Raw genomic sequence first — 18,836 nt, forward strand, 5'->3', positions numbered from 1 at the left:
GACGGCCCGGGCCGCGCTCGGGTGCCCGGCTGAGTCGAGAGCAGGTCCCGGAGCTGCCGGGAGATCCTCGGTGGCAAGCGAGAAACTACACGGGCCTGGTAAATCATCCAATGCACAATGGCCCCAGATTGTGCCTGTGCGGTCACGGTCTGGCTCCAGCACGTACATAGTGCAGCCTCTTTGCTGTCTAGGTCACCAGCAGAATGATCTTATTGAGATTCTGCTCGCTAATTTTTAAGAAGCTTTTTATAACCCCTTGGGTCACAAGGTGTGGTAATACAGCATTTAGTGTACATGTCAAATGTGGTTTCTCAAATTCTGAAGATTCTTTCTGTTCTCTAGCTATTGACTGACCTTCCCTTGAGGCCATAAGGCTCCATAGTTAAAGCACATTTACCACATTTCCCTTATATTCTGAAGCACTTAATTATAATTCACCATACTATATCACTTATTTAATGCACAATATATCTATTTACATTTTACATTCCATTTTACATCCTGTGCCTTTCATGGAATCCAAGAGCCACATACTCTCATAATTTAACTTTTAGCAACCAGTAGCCATTACGGTATAATGAGAGAACATCCGTATTAAAAAGAACTTCTCAGTGATTCTTCATTAGTTGAAATATTAATTCCATGACCAAAAAAAGGAGTCTTTGTTTCAATTAAATCTTAGCATCACATCAGGACCTCATCTAAGAAGTCTGAATAAAAAAGCTTGGTTCTGTTCTTTTCTTTTAGAGGGAGGAGACAAAATAGACTGTGGTACCACTTTAAACAATCTAGCACTTGCTGCTGTTCTCTACCTAATGAAACATCAAAGGATGCTTCACAACAGAAAGTATCAACTATTCTGGTTTCATTAAATTATTCTCGAGTTGTGCATTACTCGGGTATTTATACATCATGAGACTCAAATATTTGCTTCAGACATTCTAAGCACTTCTCTATGCACAAAGTTGCAAAAGCTTAACAAAAGTTGCTTTATATCAGTTTAGTTTACAACTGTAAGAACTTAAGGAAACAGGATTACTAAATGTATGGAACAATTATATAAAGTAGCAGTCTTTGGCCAGGAAAAGAGGGGTATCATGACCAGCATAGATAAAGAGAATAGGGAATGATTTTTTCACTGCTTCTTCTAATATAAGAACCAGGCATCAGATGAAACCAGCTGGGGCAGCCTCAAAATAAAAAGTTATTTTGTCATGTCATATAATTTCAGCCACAAGGCATTATTGAAAGCCAAGTTTAAAAACTCAAAGGTGATTAGATATTTTAATGGAAGAAAAATCATAGAAGCCATTATTTGTTGCTTTCCAGCATGACTGCTCGTTGCTTCTTCTAAAAATTTTTTATCAGATCTGCAGAAAATAAAAGTACAAGAGGTAGGCTATGAAGACAGAATTAAAAAAACAACCAACCAAACTGAGATCGGAACAAGAAAGGATAGGAGTATCAGCATTTGCCCTTTCTTGCATATGCTCAGAAGCTTGTAATATCTATATAGGGCTGGACTGTAGTACTCTATTCAAATTATCTGTTAAAGACCATTTGACTCATTTCAAAAAGGAAACATTAAATAACAAAATAAAGATATATTTGTAAGTGTTTTGTTAATGTTGTTTGTGAATACTTCTTGCTTTAGTTATTTTAATGCCAGTCTATACTTGCAATGGGGCCTGAGGTGAATTTATCCATGGAGCCAATCACCATGTGAAAGTCTTCCAGCTTCAGTTTAGGAAGACTTCTGTCTAATCAAAAGCAGTTCTGCTGTTTTTGCAAAAAGGAGACATATTAGTCTTTTGAAAATAAAGAGTTTTCATTCAGCCTATCAAATGTTCAGATGATAATCTGTCAGTTTTGCTCTCTTTCCTATTAGCCTGAAGGAATAATAACCAGAGAAAATACAAAACTAAGGTGCTCTCTACAGTTTCAAATGAGAGGTTGGAAAATTTTTGCTCCTGTTTGTGGTACAGAATGAAAATATGAAAATCAGACAAGCTTACCTTTTGTCCTAATTGTTCTGTTTAGCTGTTGTCATGACAATGTTTTTTTGTTTTTTCATTTTACTACGGAAGCCGTTTGTACAACCTGTAAAGAAAGAGACGTGGAGCTAGAGGGTTTTTTTGTTTCAAAAGAAGAATTGCTTTAACGATGATTAAAGCAGTAATACCATAATAATAATACCAATATCATCATCATAATAATAATACCACCAATAATACTGAAACACTGCTTTTAGTAACTCTTAAGTTAAACTGAAGAAGTTTAGACTATATACAAGATAAACATCCTCAGAAGCACCTGCTTGTTTGCTCTTTTAATAAATTAATCTAACTCCATTTTTTCTTAAATTTAAGGGGGGGCAGAGGAAAATCCTGCAGAAGACATCTATGCAACAGAGAATTGTAATGTTACAAGAATTATAAACAATTTAAAATATTGTGTGTAGGGAAGGAAGAAATGTATTTCAACAAGGGAGCAGTTATATGATGACTGCAGTAGAGATGGACACCGATTCCCTGCGCTGTGACACAAAATGCATTCTGTGCTAAGTAGTGCTACTGAAAGAAGAGTGGTTAGGCTTAGAGGGCCTCTTCCTTCTCCCCCGGTTTATTAAACTACCCGTGATTAGTGTGTGAATGTTTCATAATGTAATCATCTGCCTTTTTTGTCTTGTTTTGAGTAGCAGTGAAATAACGTGTTGCCAGGAAAACGAGAAATCTTCTCTACAATAATCTGTTTCACTGAAAACCTTTCAGTATTGCTAGCACCAGTGCAATTTCACCAGTAGGAGCACTAGTGAAGATAAGGCACTGACAGCGACTGTCATTTTTTACCATCACTTTATGTCGCTACACAGGTTTAAGAGGAGATAGATCAGGCTGCTCAGTCAAGTGTTGAGTATTTTCAAGAACGGAGATTCCACAACCTCTCATCCCTTTTCCCGTGTTTAGCCACCCCTTTTTTTTTCCCCCCCCCCCCCCCAATATCTAATTGGAATTTCCTTTGTTGCAATTTGTGTCTTCTGCCCTTCATCCTTTTGCTATGCAGCTCTGAGGAAAGCCTGGCTCTGTCTTTCTATAACCTCCCATTAGGAAATTGAAGACAACAAAGATTTGCCTTTTGCCTTCCCTTTTAAGAGGGAACAAACCCAGCTCTTTCAACTTTTCCTCAGCCTCATGCATCTTCTTCAACTCCTTAATTATTTTGGTGGCCCTCAACTGGACTTGCTTGAGTATGTCAATATAATATACCGGGGAAGCTCAAAACTACTGATTTCATTCTGTGTTTAATAATACTGCTCTAAAGTCAACTGTTATAAATAGAAAATAATTAGCATGGTTACTAAAAATGAACACCATACCTTATTATTATGGTTTGTCATTGCTGAAGAAGACAGTTAACATAAGTTCTAGTAAATATCAGGTAATTCCTAAATCCAAATACAGGATTTTATGTCCATTGTTTTTGAACATAGTTTTTTCACATGAAAAGGGAGTCTCATAGCTGCTGGCTTGGAAGAACTTCTGTCAGCAGCTGCCGGATCATCAAAATCTGTAAGAACACAAATAACACTGAAATGAAAAAGCAGACAAATTATGAGTTCAACACAGAGGAACAGTTAAAGAGAGCAATCTCAATATTTTGATGAGACACAGAATGGGACCCCTGTGATCGTTTCATTATGGCATAGCATATTTTCCCAGAGTGAGTTGTTAGTTCCAGCACTTCCATCAAAAACTCTGTATAAATTCTCAAGTCAATTTAACTTGGGGTGGGGGTGGGGGGGTGTTGCTTCCTACTTTATACTGCTCTGTCTTTAGCTTGTACCAGTGGCTCAGTATCTGTTGTAAGGGGATAGGACAAAACAATCCCCCTTTTTAGGCCAAAGTGATTTTTTAATTGTTAATTAATAAAGGATAATTCCAGATTCTAAAAAGTGTTATGTGCATATTTACTATTCCCTGTTATTAAAATAGGATCGTGTAATGTTTCTGAACAGGACATAAAAAGAGAGGAGTCCCTCCTGCAGAGCAAGAAACTGTATTCACTTGCAAAACTTGTCTGGGAGCTGTGCTCTTATGCTGGTAACACATGAATTTGATTTGGCAAGTTAAGGCAATCAAATGTTTGAAATTCTTAGCAAGTGAAACATAGGTCAAGCATGTGTTGGGAGCATAAAATGTCTCCCACATAGCAAAATATAAATTAAAGGAATTAATTTTTTATTCCTGGGAAACTTTGATGTCAGGATTATTGAATTAAGAACATTATAATACTGTATAGATTCTCTCTCCAGCTGTACTTGGTCCTGCAAGGATACAGCAATTGCAAAGGTACTAGCTCTTTCATGACTGCTTTGTCTTCTTTACAGATGTCTCTCCAATTGTGGCAGGCCTCATTGGTGCTACTGTCCTTGTGGTGTCTGTCTCAGTAACAGTTTTTGTGTGGACATGTTGTCATCAGCAAGCAGAAAAAAAGCACAAAACTCCACCGTACAAATTTATTCACATGTTGAAAGGCATCAGTATCTATCCAGAGACCTTGAGTAACAAGAAGAAAATCAACCGAATCCGGAGAGACAAGAACGGCACTCCTAAGGAGACTGGAAGGGGAAACCATTTGGTGGATGCTGCTGAATCTGGTTTAATAGGCTCAGATAAGGCCCCCGATGGGCCAAACACAGCCCCCCATGTTGATCAGCTCCCAATAAAAGTAGATTACGGAGATGAACTAAGTCCAGATCAAAGCCTCACTCCAGGAGGGAGTAAAACCTCCTCCCCATCTTCTCCAGGGGATGATGTCATGTTGGGTGAACTGACTTTCTCAGTGGACTACAACTTCCCTAAAAAAGCACTGGTAGTTACCATTCAGGAAGCCCATGGGCTGCCAGTTATGGATGAGCACACTCAGAGCTCTGACCCTTACATCAAGATGACAATTCTTCCAGATAAAAGGCATCGAGTGAAGACTCGTGTACTTCGCAAGACTCTAGACCCAGTCTTTGATGAAACCTTCACCTTCTACGGGATCCCCTACAGCCAGCTCCAGGATTTGGTGCTTCACTTCCTGGTGTTGAGCTTTGATCGCTTTTCTCGAGATGATGTTATTGGAGAAGTCATGGTGCCCCTTGCAGGGGTGGATCCAAGCACTGGAAAGGTTCAGCTGACCAGAGAGATCCTTAAAAGGAACATACAAGTAAGTAACTTCACGTAGCGCGACATAAGACTACATGCATTATATTTGATCCCAGTTATTTTGATCCAGGAGCCTCAGTGTCTAATAAGCAGGAATACTGCAAATCCTTAGTCATATCACTCATTTTTTCCCCAGATACATATTAATAGTAATATATGGTTGTACTCTTTAGGCAGTTCTCTGCACTGTGGTTACAGAGATTTGATATCCACATATAGTCACTGTGGAGTCGTAGAAGTAATGGATGTTACAACTGATGAGGCCAAGAAAAAAAGGCAAAATCCTCATCTCCAGGTAAAAGAGCTGATGCAGTAAAGGGACGTTCATCAGTGTCCAGCATTCTTTCACATCATGTGTTTGTAGAGGAGAGCTGGAGATAAGGGTGCTCTGAATCACTTTTATACAGATTCTGAGCAATACATATTCTGCTTTTCAAAGACAAATCTCACTTAGAGAGGGAATCATCTGACTATTTTAGACACCTGCATTTGTAAGTATCTACCTCTGAATTTGTTACTGTAAGCCCTAAGTCAATGGAGATAAGTCGAAATAGTCAGTGGAGTATGATTCCTCTTGTCCTGGAGTAGATAAAGATAAAACAGCCCAGATGAATCCAAACCTAAATGACTCACTCTCTTTCCTATGAGGATAAAGTGTGTCTAAGGTGGTTATGACAAATATAGACATCTAAATTTAGGTGAAATGAATTCCATTCTTAATATCTAGTGCTGTAATTAGAAAGATGAGATGTCCATATAAAAAATAAATACTTATATTGGGGAAGATTACTTCTATCCTCAGAAAATACGCTTTGCTCAAGTATGAGGCTAATGTGGTACTTCCAATTTTTAATTTATTGATTGGTTTATTTTTGTTACCTATCCTCCAGGTTCAATAGGAAATGGCATTTGGCCTCACTTATCACTCTAACCTGCTGCAAACTGTTGCTGGGCTCTGTAAAATATTTTGATATGCCCTAGAGTGGCTGCACTCTATTTGAAAAGTTTTTTTCTACTGTATACAGCATTTAACTTATTTTAAAATTATTTAAAGAATACCCAATGTAAATTACAATGCAACATTTTCTGCCATTCCTAGATTTTGTYACTGCTTCTGACATTCAATTCCCTGCTATTATGGTGTTATCACTTTACCTTTTCCCTGTTCAGACTGGACAGACTCTCTGTTATTGTCATCCTCCTGTTCACACTTGTTCCTTTTCCTCACAAAATGTCCTCTGGGACAGCGTTAACATCTTATGACAGGAATGAGTTGCTATAATACATGCTGGACTCAGTGAACAGTTGATGAGAGAGTAAAGCTAATATAAATGCCATTTTGCAGCAAAACATATGGCACCTCCCATGGCATTCCAACCTGGTATTCATTCAAAACCCATAGACTATCTAACTGCTGACAAATCTTTGGTTTATTTTCCCCATATTAAGTTATTGCTGAAAAAGCCTGTCCTTTCCTTTAGAAATAAACCACTAGAGAGACCATGCCTCTTTTGGAGAAAAAAGCAAAACAAAACTCTAAAACAAATAGAAAGAATCCCAACAGAACCAGAGTTTTGGTGTTCACTTTGCTTTCCCTAGACTCTCGGAATGTTTTTATACTATGATAAATCAGGTGACTGGTTAAGGTTCTTTTAATGGTATTCTTTTTAACTAATTGACCCTATCTTTTAGTAGTAATTGATTATAGAGAAAAAGGTCACACTAAATAAAAATAGTTTTAATCAAGGATGCAAATTATGTAACATTTATGAGTAATCAAAAATAGCATTTACCTTAGTGTCAGCTGTACAGTCTTGAAAATCTGCACAATTTCACAATGTCAACACAGCTTCTACTGAAGATAGTTTTCAATGTAATAGGAAGTTTCAAAATCTGGAACATGGAATTGCTTTTAAAATGCAGTATATTATTGCACTGATTCAAGCCAGCAAAGGTATAGATCCTAACAGACATTTCCCATACTGTCTAAAAGACTATCTAATGCAAATTGCTTTGAAGTAACTGCATGAAATTACGTCAAAGACAAAAAGAACCCCAGAACTCTAACTAAATATACATCACCAAGGCTAGAAACATTGTTTTCCCCCTCAAAAGATAAACATGTATTACATAAAGCTTAGTATCCTATTTTCCTTCTTCATACAGATAACAAAGTCTTTGAGAAGGACCAGATCAAACAAACACACTAAACAGCTTGCGTCCCAGTGGCCTGTAATTACATGCTAGACTAGTGTAGTGTACTTTATACCATTAAGTAGCTGGCAACAATAGAAGGCTATTAAAATGGCAAAAAAGAGGTACTCATCCCTGAGTCGGAAAAAGCAGCAAAGGCAGTTTGTTATTTTCAAACCTTGATTTTGTATCATATTCTTCATGCACAGATAAGTCCCTTATCAAAAGCAATCAGGTAGTACAGAGTCACAGAATACAGAATAATTTAGATTGGAAGGGACCTCTGGAGGTCATCTGGTTCAATCCCTTGCTCAAAGCAGGGCCAATTTTATAGTTAGATCCATCAAATAACATACATTTAAACAGAAAGAGGAATTGGGGAGATCTCCTCTTTGTCACTTACATGTATTGGTCTTAGGATCTTTGTCGATTGTATTCTGGTGTACTGAAGGAGTCAAAGTTCTTAACATTTCCTCTTGGGCCAAGAACTTGTGAATACATGGTCTTCAAATTAAGTACATGGGAACTATTCAAATAGAAAAAAAATCATTACAATTATAATGAATATTTCCCATGTTTAGGTTTACACTGATAATTATTAACAATTAATCTGAATAATAGTATTTAGAAGAACTGAGTCACCACTTGGGTGATCGCCAGAGCATACAGCTGGCTCTCTTACTGCAGGTCATGTTTATTGTCGCGATTTACCTGTTCGAAGTGAGGAAAATTCTTCTTTTGTGACCACTAATATTTTCTTCCATTCATACTGCAGGGTTAAAGGTACCAGATTCTAGTGGGGACAGAGGGAGGGCAAGGTGCTAACAGTCAGAACTGTATTGTACAGATATCTGAATTGTCACAGTAGTTCTGCTATCAGTCCTGTTTTCCTGACACCCCACAATTTCATACCCATTCCTAATACTGTTTTCCTTGATAGCAGATGAACTTAATCTAAATTAGTGCCATCTCAGTGAAAGTCAATGAATGCTGGCTGGAAACCAAAATTAGTATTCATGATCTTAATAATGCTACTCTTTGGAGTGGAACCATTTTATCTTCCAACTGTTGCAGGCTAGATTGATGGTGAAACTTTTGAAGCATGCCAGAAGAATTTGAGGTGGTCAGCAATCTAAGCTTCACCAAAGTCAACGAAACTTAGGCTCCTAAAAACCACAAATGTCTTTGGCACCAGACTTCAAAAGACAGCCAGAGCCATTCCTCTGTCAGAACGTGCTTACCGTGACTGCCCTCATGGAAACACAAAATTCAAGGGAAAAGACTGTAGTGGTGCTTACCATGCTCAACAGGCATATGGTGCGGAGTACAGGATTATTCGCTTAATGCCACTCTGTTCTTCTCCAATCACTCCATGTGCCCAAGGCACTTGCCCTGGTTTCTTGTATTTAAAATGGACTCCACCTAATTCTCCAACTTCCTAGGCATAAAGCAAAGGAAAATTCTTGTGACCTCCAACATTTGCTCATATTTATAAGACCGGTTGTCCTAATAAATTGTTTCTGCTTCTTTTTCACAGAAGTGCATTAGCAGAGGAGAGCTGCAAGTCTCATTGTCTTATCAGCCTGTGGCACAGAGAATGACTGTTGTGGTGCTGAAAGCCAGACATTTGCCAAAGATGGATATCACTGGCCTCTCAGGTAGAAGCTATTTTCTCCAGCTCTAAATGTGGTTGCACGCTGCTTCACACAGTCACACATGAATGCACAGAGGGCAATTTATAGCTTGACTGGACACACTGAACACAATACAATTTAGAGGTGGTTAGCAAAATGTTACATTGTTGCTTGCAATACCAAAGAATATCTAAGCATAGCTAAAATACAAGCTGGGTCAAGAAGAGAGGGAAAGAAATAATCCACTTTACAGACAGACTGTGCTATCTATTAATTGTTGGATGGGAAGTGTGTTACAGGGGAAAAATTATGTATGTTCTGATATGTAACAGTATTTGAGAGAGAAATCTCAGTCACTAGAAGTTCACTTTCAGATCTTTTCACCTGTCTTATCTGAACATTTTTGTTGCATACTTTCCATTTTCCTCAAACTCTTTCTAAGGGTGATGGATCACTACAAGTAACAAAGCAGATTACAAATCAACAGATGGTTATACAAGCAAGACCAGCTCATTCCTACTGTGATACCAGCAATTGTATCTTTGTGGCATCATCTAGTTTGTTTTATGAAGATAGCGTTTTCCAAATTCCATGCATTTCCATGCTTCTTTGGGGAAAACTGTGTGGAAGCTCAGTGCCTCTATGCTGTTACCAATCATCATTGCCCATACCAGCATTTTTTCCTCTAGGAACTGCACTTCCACTGCTTACTGCACGTACCTCAAATCCTACCCTTAGAAGAGGGGGGGAGAAAAAATAGAGTCAAAATAGAGAGGTGTAAATTCATATGACATTAGAAACATTTCTGTTACTTTTTTTGCTGGGAAGCTCCACTGGTTGAAGAGTAAGAACAACTGTTCTGGCTTTCCTGTTGTGTAGCCACAGTGTCTCAGATTCCTGAATGCCCTAGCAATTAAAGGTTTTCTGCAGAATTAGGGAAAATGGCTGGAATCACTTTAAGATTCAACATAGCCTGACTGATAGCAAATTTAGTTGTTTTTGCAGTTTTCTCCTGTGCACTTCAGAAAGAATGCAGACTAGCCTTAATTCTCTATTGTGGGCCTTAAACTTTGCACTAGTTTTCTCAAAAAAAAAAAAAAAGAAAAAAGAAAAGAAAAAAAATAAATGTTGCTTTCCATATGTGGTCTCCGGTTACAGAATAAATTTTTAGCAATTGTTCTTCTACCTGCAGAATGTTGCAAAGCTGAATTCATTTCTTTACATGATCTTTATATTAGATATAAGATCATTATTTCAGATGGATAGAGAAGTGAAAATTAGCCATGGTGTCATCTAGGCAAGTGACACCCAGCTTCAGAACTTTTGTTGTATGAAAAAAAAGCACTGTGGTCCAACTATCTTAATTTTAATCCTAAATAAGCATCCACATAAAGAGTGAGCTGACTGAGAGAGAAATTGAAGTGAGGCTGATGGACAAATGAAATTTTTTTTTTTTTAACCTTCTTCCTTTTCAGTACCTTCTACTATAATTGGTTTCTGTCTTCAAACAGTTAAAACTGTTTTGCCACTTTGTGGGGCTAGTTCCTGAAATAGGGTAAAAATATTTCTTGTTACGGATGACAGTGAAAATTGAAATGTTTTGGCCAGTCAGGCACTGATCTCACTGAAAAGCTACACATTTGGTACTTCTAGGATTAATTACTGCAATTTACATGTGACTRTTGTTTTCCCCAGCCCCTGTACAATGTTGAAACTGGTGAAGACCTTGAAGTGCTATATAGTTATTTAAAAACATCAGCTGGTTGCTTTGCAGCGAGAAAATAAGCAATACGCCCCCACTGGGATAGCCGAAGTCAGTAGCTTAGACTTACACAATCAACTTTTAGGTGGCTAAAGTTCAGCAAGCCAAATCCTATCCAGTACTTCCAGGAGCATTACTGGGCTGTGTTATTAGTTTATTTCTCTCTCCTCTCTGGCAGATCCCTACGTTAAGGTGAACGTTTATTATGGGAGAAAGCGTATAGCAAAAAAGAAGACTCACGTGAAGAAGTGCACTTTGAATCCCGTCTTCAATGAATCCTTCATTTATGATATTCCTGTTGATCTCCTTCCTGACATCAGCATTGAATTTCTAGTTATTGATTTTGACCGCACCACAAAAAATGAAGTGGTGGGACGGCTGATTTTGGGAGCACACAGCATCACCGCAGGTGGTGTGGAACACTGGCGAGAGGTGTGTGAGAATCCTAGAAAGCCAGTTGCCAAATGGCACAGCCTGAGCGAATACTAGCAGAGGCTGCGGCAGCGACAGATGACTCATAGAACAGACTTAAACCTTGTTTTAGCTGTAGAACTAAACTTTCGTAACAAGCAGCTGATTGGTTCTCTAGTGATGTGATTTTTGCAGGGCACTAAAATTCTAAATAGCATTAAATTAAAAAATACCACAAATATATATAACAGTGTAATCACGCTATTGCATGCCTAATACAAACTGAAATTAGTATAACTACCAATATCAAGTTGCAGATTTTAATACAATTATCTGTCACTATGGAAGTTGTGTTTGTGCCGAACTGTCTTTGCTGGTATTCACCAAAATTGGCCTCTCTTTATTAGGCTTCTTCCAAAGTTTCTGAATTCTGCTGTTTAACCTCTAGTTTCTTGCTAGTTTGCCTGACCATTGATTCTTGCAGTTCTGTTCTTTGCTGGTTTGGGAGTACCAACTGCATTTCCATACAAAGAAGGTCTAGAATTCTGCACTAGTACAAAAGGAAAATACAGGGGAAAATGGCTCTTCCCATCAAAGAAAAAAATAATTTTGTAATCCAGTACTAAAATACTTCCATTTGTGATATACTTGTTATGGAGCTATAAAGTCACAATATAAAAGATTTGCATCTAAAATTAAAACACTAACAAACTGATCACTTTGCTTTTGCCACACAGAAATTAGCACAGGCATATCTTACTATCAGAATTGAGGAAACTCCAGTCTCTATTACATTGTATTTAACCCTGTCTGTGCACAAAGGGCCCAAGAAAACAAATGACCATATGTCATTGATTGTTAAGGAAACTCTTGCTAGTTCTTTTAAACATTAAATTTGAAATTCTACGTGATTGGTAAATTATAATGGATAACATATCTGACATATGAAAGTATTTTGGGGAGAGAGGTTTTAAGTGAAAAGGTTAAACACGCTTTTCTTCATTCATACTTGAGTCAATTTGTATTATGATCTTGTAGTTGTATAAGAGCCAGCTCTCAAAAAGAGTAAATATAGGCCAAAGTTTGTTCCTGCAAAATGCGTCAAACTCTTCAAGAAGTTAATTTTTAGAATTTCAAAGCAGCTTGAGCTAGCTCTTAAATAGTGGATATGACTTTTGAGAATTAGAATGTGCTTACTGTCACCTTTGAAATGTAAAAATATTACTTGATAAATGTGACCTGTAGCACTTCAGGCTATTAACCCTGAATAGTCACTAGTTTTGAACAGAAGTTCATAGAGTGAAGTTCTGCAAACACAGGTGAAGTTTGGAAGTAGTTGCATTAGATCTTGCTGTTAAAACACTAGCCTAAGGACTTTTTTGTACAAGACAGTAGTATCTTGGCAAGTAATTTCATTTGTCTTCTTATTACATTCAAACCAGAAAAGATATAAGGATGATACGTGGCAGCAAATAATGGCAAGCTGAACGTAAATAGTTATAACGAGCTGTAGAAATTCAAATTATTTTTGAACACTACAATGGAAATATAAAGCAGAACTGAGCTTGGAAAGAGGCACGTAGAATACTGCAAGTTTTCAGTATACGTTTAGTTGCTTCCAGGCAGGCAGGCAGTTCTGTGTCCTGTGGAATGTAAATAATGTATTATAATTAAAAATTTTTAAGATCATTTAACTATTTACAGGACTTGACTATTGAATTTTAGAGCCCTGTTGGAAAAATGATCCTTTCCACCTTCTTGCTAATGAAAGTAGAATAATTGAGCAAGTCTTACTCAGTTTTCTTTCCAACCRCAATGTAAAGCAACTGCTGCTGGGAGGGCTCTTCATGCAAACAGCACTTAGTAACATTTTGGCATCTCTTCCTAAGAAATTATTTTTGGAAAGTTGAATTTTCTCACTTCTAGCTAATTACTCATTGGAACTTCAAGGCAGAGTGTTTTTTTTTAACAACAGAAGTTGCACTGAAGCCGAAGCCCTATTTCTCAGCCTTACAGTGCAAATTGAAGTGTGGACTTCCATTTGTGCTTTACTGATCCCAATTATGAGGACTTCTGCCTGAGATTACAGTAGATTTTATCCTTGTCTTAAATCCGTTATAGCTCACGCTCTATTAGTGGCTCTCAGCCACAAACCAGAGAACAAATTCTCCCTTGGAAATTGGAGTAGATCTATTTCAATCCTGATTTTTGCACTAAGCAATCTTGTTGCTGAAGTTTAGGAACTGTCACTATTTTTCCCCAGAACCATGTTTTCCAACATCACTCCAAACATTTGAATAGAACATACCAACAAAAAAAAGTTCCCTTTTTCCTTCAGTGTGAAAAGTATGCTTAAGCCTAGATGGTCTCCTTAAGATTCCTTTAGTTTAAAAGGAAAGATGAACTTCTTGTCAAGGAAACGTGCTCAGGGTAAATAGACTTAGGCTATTGGGCAGACACGAGTAGCTCCACCACTCTTCTGGAATAATGGGAAACTGAAGATGTGCAGATTCTTTTTTTTTTTTTTAATGTAAAATAGACAGTAAGTGACAGCGGACTCACTGTAAAATCTCCCAGATGTGGTTATTCTTTACCTTGTGTCTTCTATTGTAAAATTAACTTGGACAGTTACAACTTTGTGTGAAAAAAGAAAAAAGGCAAAAAAMTAACTCAAAATGTGTGAAACTGCATAATGCTGTACGCTAATCTACACTATGTAATGCTATCTTGTATGTTGAATTTGTTAACGCACATTGAGCGTGCAAATAAAAATTAAATCACTTTAAATAGCTGCTGCCTATGCCCCGTTTGACTTTAGGCAATACAGAATATCTAACGATACAGAATACTTCTAAAGATTTGTTTCTAAAAGATGTGCATTTCTGCTGTGACTTAATTTACAGAAAAGGCGCACACAAATCTCAAAGAAATAAAGGGGCATAACAAAATCCAGGCAATTGAAGTATAATACTACTTTTATCGCATTTTATCGCATTTAAAAACTCTCTATAACCCACAGAGCCTAGTACATGGATATAATTTGGCATGAGCGGATATTTGCTGGCTGGCTACAATTGAATGCAAGTGAAACAAAGATGACATTAGACCGGCAGGAAAAGCAGCAATGTCAAGAATTTGCAATTGCAGGACTGTCTCTAATTGAAGGGATACACCCACCCACTCCATTATATTTGTAATTTAGAGGCATTCTTGGATTCCTAGTCAAAAATGAATTCTTTCATAATATCTTCAGGAACGTTTTTGACCATCTCACTCTGTACAAGATGCAACAGTCTCCTAAAGTATAGTGATCTGGCTTCTGTAGCATGTTATTCTGCAACTCCCAGGCACTACTACACAGAACAATAACGCTAGGCAAAAAGCCATCGGTCTTTAGAAAATGCCAAATAGTACAGAACACTGTACTGTGTTTCCCCAGCAACATGGACTCCAGCAAGCACTTTAATGCTGCACTTCACTCTCTTTGATAGCCTCCCATATAACAAAAGACTAATATTCAAAGGTATTTTAGGTGCCTAAATACCACTGCATGTGAACTTCAGGTCTCAACCTAAAGGAACTTGTCAGCTTCAGCCCAAGCTATAAAAAAAGATCATTGAGTGTTCCCAGAAAAGGAATGTGATCAGTGCCGCGGCTCTTCATAAACAATTTTCCTTCAGAAGGGAATGGCTCATTTACAAAGGAAAGATGGCCAACTTAAGAGCTAAGGACATCACAAACTTTCCTGCCTTCCATTCCAAGAGTAAAGTGCGCTTATTTTGAGTACCTTTGCATGCCTTTTCTAATACAAATACATAACAGTATTTACATAACAACAATAAAAAAAAAAGGACTCTGTTCAGCTTTACTCTGGGATGAAGATGAAAACAATCAAGCTCTACAACAGATGTCAATCACATCACCAAATTCACTGATGATATTCTCAGATAGTTTAGTAATAAGCATAGTTTGGTAATACTGAGGAAAAAAAAGTTATACAAATGCTCAAAATGCTTATTTAGCTTGACGTGACTCCTGCCTTGGTGAGTGGTTTTTAAAAATTCAATTCCATCACACCGTTTACCGCTGGCAGTCAGATGAGGCACTTAACACACACACACACACACACACACACACACAAAATATCAGATGCCACTAAAATTATGGAATGCAGTGATCCTCATGACTTGTATACACATTTAAATTCAGCGTTCACAGACTCAGAGAACAGGGCTCTTTGTGGGTTATTTAACACCTACATTTGCCATTAGTTATGTTGCTCTCTGCACTGCAGCTGAACGCAGTGTTTAACCACTGTTAGTTATTTAGCATTGCAATAACTGTAGTATGCACAGCGGTTGCTAAAAGCACTCAGCCAAAGTCCACAGTCACTGATTATTTTCTACTCACTGTATAAGACGTGAAAAAAATCTCTCTTCATCTTTCTCTACTTGGCTTCCACATCTAATACTGCGTGCCCTTAACAAACAGTCTATTTCAGTTTCCTGTACCATTCAGCTTAAGCAAAAACACAAAAAATGTGCATATGAAAAAGGAGAAAAAGGCAAATAAAATGGGTTTGACAACCCATGAATAGAGAAATGGTTTTAAGAAAAGCATGAAAGTTCAGCTCTCTCTTCCCACCTTCTTTGGGTCTGGATGCTGATTCCATTTAAGTCAATAGGATTTTTGCCATCATCTTCAGTGGCACAATTAGGCTCTTCCTCCTCTGACAGCTTCTATCCCACCTAATTCAACATACCAGCAAGACTCTTGTTGCCATGGCAACGTGATTTTTTTCCTGATCACAGACTCACTGGGTCAGGGCTCTTTTGGCATTTCCATTGAAAAGGCAGAGTTAGCAACAGCTTCATCTCCTTTCTGAACCCTAAATGTGTTAAGATTGCCTTAAAAGGGAAGAATCTGCTGGCAGAACTGTACCTGTGAAGGACCTCATGTTTTAGAAGTCTCTTATTCGACATCTGTGAATCTTGAGAATCATTCAAAAAGCCACTCCACTGTTTTGAGATAAATAAAAGGGTCCCAATGGTAATACTGTTATTGTTGGTAACATTTAAAAAATCTTCTCTAAATAAAAACTATTTAAACTAGTCTCTCAAAACTTACAATACCATGAAAGTACAATGTGTGCACACAGTAGGTCTATAATATAACAAATGTTTAGATTTTTTTTCCCCAAGTGCTTTGTTTGAATGACTATTTCTTTTTTCTATGCTGCAGTAGGTATGTGATTCTTGAGAAGGTACTTTCTCTGTCAGACCAAACAGGAAACATGGAGGAAAGGAAAAAATTAGCAAGGAATAAGTAGGAGAATGTAAGGAAAGGACAGAAAGGGAAAGGCCAGGAAAAGAAAAAGGGAGAGAGGGCAGCAAGAAGGCAGGCATTACAGAAGTTTGATTTGGCTTAGTTTTCAGCAAATTTAGAATTTGTTCCATTTGTTACAGTTTCTTCATTCTTAAAATTGAGAGATTTCCTTAATGTATGCAAGGAGGAACATTCCAGGCAAAAACTCTCCTTAGTTGTATCTCAATCACTTCCTTAGCCTTTCTCCTCTGAGTTTATTCAGACCCAAATAAGAGTGTTACTGTTAAAACACAGACGCTCTCAGGATATCATAGCTACAGTTCGTGAAATAGTTTAATACCCTGGATAGATTCCAGATACTTATATTGCCGTGCTCATTAATGCAAATTAATAATTGACAATGCATTTTACCAGTAACAACAGCAAACTGTACTGTATTACAATGCCAAAAAAAAAGCTCAAGTCATAGCAGCTAGCAATATTGAAAGAGCTATCATATAAAAACCAAAAACCCTTTACCTCTACTGTATTGCACAACAGTCCTTCCTTCTTTCCAACACATAAGGGCCTATATACTGTTTTAGACTCTACATCAACACAGAACCGTTGTATCACATACATCAGTATATTAATCCATCTAGTCCTCAAAGTCATCTCAAAGGACTCCATAGCCACCTACAGACATCCCATTATCACTAATGAAAAGCAGTCGGCTGTAGGAAAAACATTAAAAAAATGCAGCCAAAATAAGTGATAGTATCTCAACAACCGTGGGGCATATTCCTCAACCATCACTCTTCCCTACACTCCTGGAACGGAAGATGTAGGGAGATAAGGAAATGCTATGCATACATGTGTGGTCTCAGAAAGGTAAGGTATATTCTGTGTTGCAAAGTACTCGGGACATATTAATTTCAGTTAGGACAGGGGAAGGTCTGGACAGATTCACACAGAAAAGAATGAAAACCACAGGCAAGATTATTTGGGGAACATCCAATTAACATAACCTTGACTTTTAATTAAAACAACAAGTGCAACTCATCACAGAGTTCACCATCTTAGTTTTTGGTCCCTAGCAGAATGTTAATATCAATACATAAAAATTCAGATTTTAGGTTGCATTCAGAAAACTGAAGTGTAAAAGCTTGTCTGATTCCTTCCTGCTGATGAAAGCTAAGACTTAGAGTAGGAGTTCAGCAAAGCAAGATTTAGTCTAAGTGCCTCACAGTATTAAACCATTAAAGGAATAAATTACAACACTGGGTTCTGCATGTTAAGATTTTCTTATAGTTAAAAAAAAATATGTATGTCATACCTTAAAATATATATTTAGGTCTCTGAAAGGAACACTGGAAGTGTAAACAGGAGAAAAATTAACGTGTTACCACACATTGCAGTACAAAGACTGTGCTGATGCTTTCAAATGTACCACATTTAAACAAATGCAAGGGAAGTATTTAACACATGCAAGTGCAAGGTTTGGAACCAACGACTTTTCTTGATTGTTAAAAAAAAAATGTTTTCTTCTTACAGTAACATAGCTGTAACAGGTCTGATGAAAAAGCAGTCTAGGAATCATAGGAAAAAATGTAAAAAGAGTGAACAGAAAAGATGCCCTTACACAAGAGCTGCACAGCCAAGGCAGAAAAATCTAACAGAAAGTCTGTATAGAGTGACATCTAACAATATTGGATGCCACCAGATTGAATCAAGATCTTGGCCACCCCCAATCCACAGAGATTCTTATTGTTATTACCAATATTCTCTGTAGAATATTAGTATTTCCAAGCAACTCCAATATCCTAATCACAAGAAAGAAAACTCCAGAGGAGAACTATTCTACCTTTTTTCTTATCCTAACTTCAAGAGTTGCAGCTTCTTCTTTGTAAGACAGAAAAAAAAAAGCAAGATAAAAACATTAAAGCAAATTCACCCAAGTGTTCTTTGGGATCTCAGGGCAGTAGGGCTTTATTGGGCTCATGCATGTTAGTGAGACCATGCTTATGCATATGCTTATCTTTAGGTCATGTAATAAGCTCTACATTTTTTTTTGCCTTTTCATAAACTTTGTCATCCTAAGGCAAAGTTTCTCAACTCTACTGTTTTTTAATACTACTTTCTTTCCTTTTTTTTTTTGGGGGGGGGGGTATTTCTAGGGTTTCCTTCTTCATATGGCATTCAAGTTATGCCTAGGACTTAAAAGCTGACTATTGGCAAAGAAGTATTTGTTGGATTTAAGCTTTTCATCCAAATTAATGTTGATTATTTCTTCCACTGTAGGCCATCTAGTGGTTTAGCTGT

The 18,836-nt window shown here is 37.4% G+C and overlaps 1 protein-coding gene and 2 long non-coding RNA genes across 6 annotated transcripts in view; 1 reads left to right on the forward strand and 2 right to left on the reverse strand.

Moving 5' to 3' along the window:
- Positions 1–17,488, forward strand: part of SYT11 (synaptotagmin 11) — an 18,233-nt gene extending 745 nt beyond the window's left edge. The window contains exons 2-4 of the mRNA XM_026091528.1: positions 4,388–5,211; positions 8,941–9,064; positions 10,978–17,488. Coding sequence (XP_025947313.1) covers positions 4,388–5,211; positions 8,941–9,064; positions 10,978–11,288 — 1,259 coding nt within the window. The 3' untranslated portion in view covers positions 11,289–17,488. The remainder of the gene's footprint in view (positions 1–4,387; positions 5,212–8,940; positions 9,065–10,977) is intronic.
- Positions 1,266–5,031, reverse strand: LOC112978241. Of its 2 annotated transcripts, none has more exons than XR_003257802.1 (4): positions 4,942–5,031; positions 3,377–3,567; positions 2,016–2,100; positions 1,266–1,370 (listed from the first exon to the last, which is right to left on the reverse strand). It is a non-coding gene; the product is annotated as an uncharacterized LOC112978241 (long non-coding RNA). The 2 variants fall into 2 exon arrangements; XR_003257801.1 differs by having other exon boundaries at positions 4,881–4,970.
- On the reverse strand, positions 5,108–11,127 carry LOC112978240. Of its 3 annotated transcripts, XR_003257799.1 has the most exons (6): positions 11,040–11,127; positions 8,702–8,841; positions 8,115–8,196; positions 7,807–7,929; positions 7,004–7,103; positions 5,108–5,193 (listed from the first exon to the last, which is right to left on the reverse strand). It is a non-coding gene; the product is annotated as an uncharacterized LOC112978240 (long non-coding RNA). The 3 variants fall into 3 exon arrangements; XR_003257798.1 differs by lacking the exon at positions 8,115–8,196; XR_003257800.1 differs by lacking the exon at positions 8,115–8,196 and having other exon boundaries at positions 8,702–8,837; positions 11,040–11,124.
- Positions 17,489–18,836: the final 1,348 nt, after the last annotated feature.

The sequence above is a fragment of the Apteryx rowi genome, unplaced genomic scaffold (genome assembly GCF_003343035.1).
Source record: "Apteryx rowi isolate R43461 unplaced genomic scaffold, aptRow1 scaffold_908, whole genome shotgun sequence".
In the NCBI taxonomy this organism is placed as follows: Eukaryota; Metazoa; Chordata; class Aves; order Apterygiformes; family Apterygidae; genus Apteryx; species Apteryx rowi.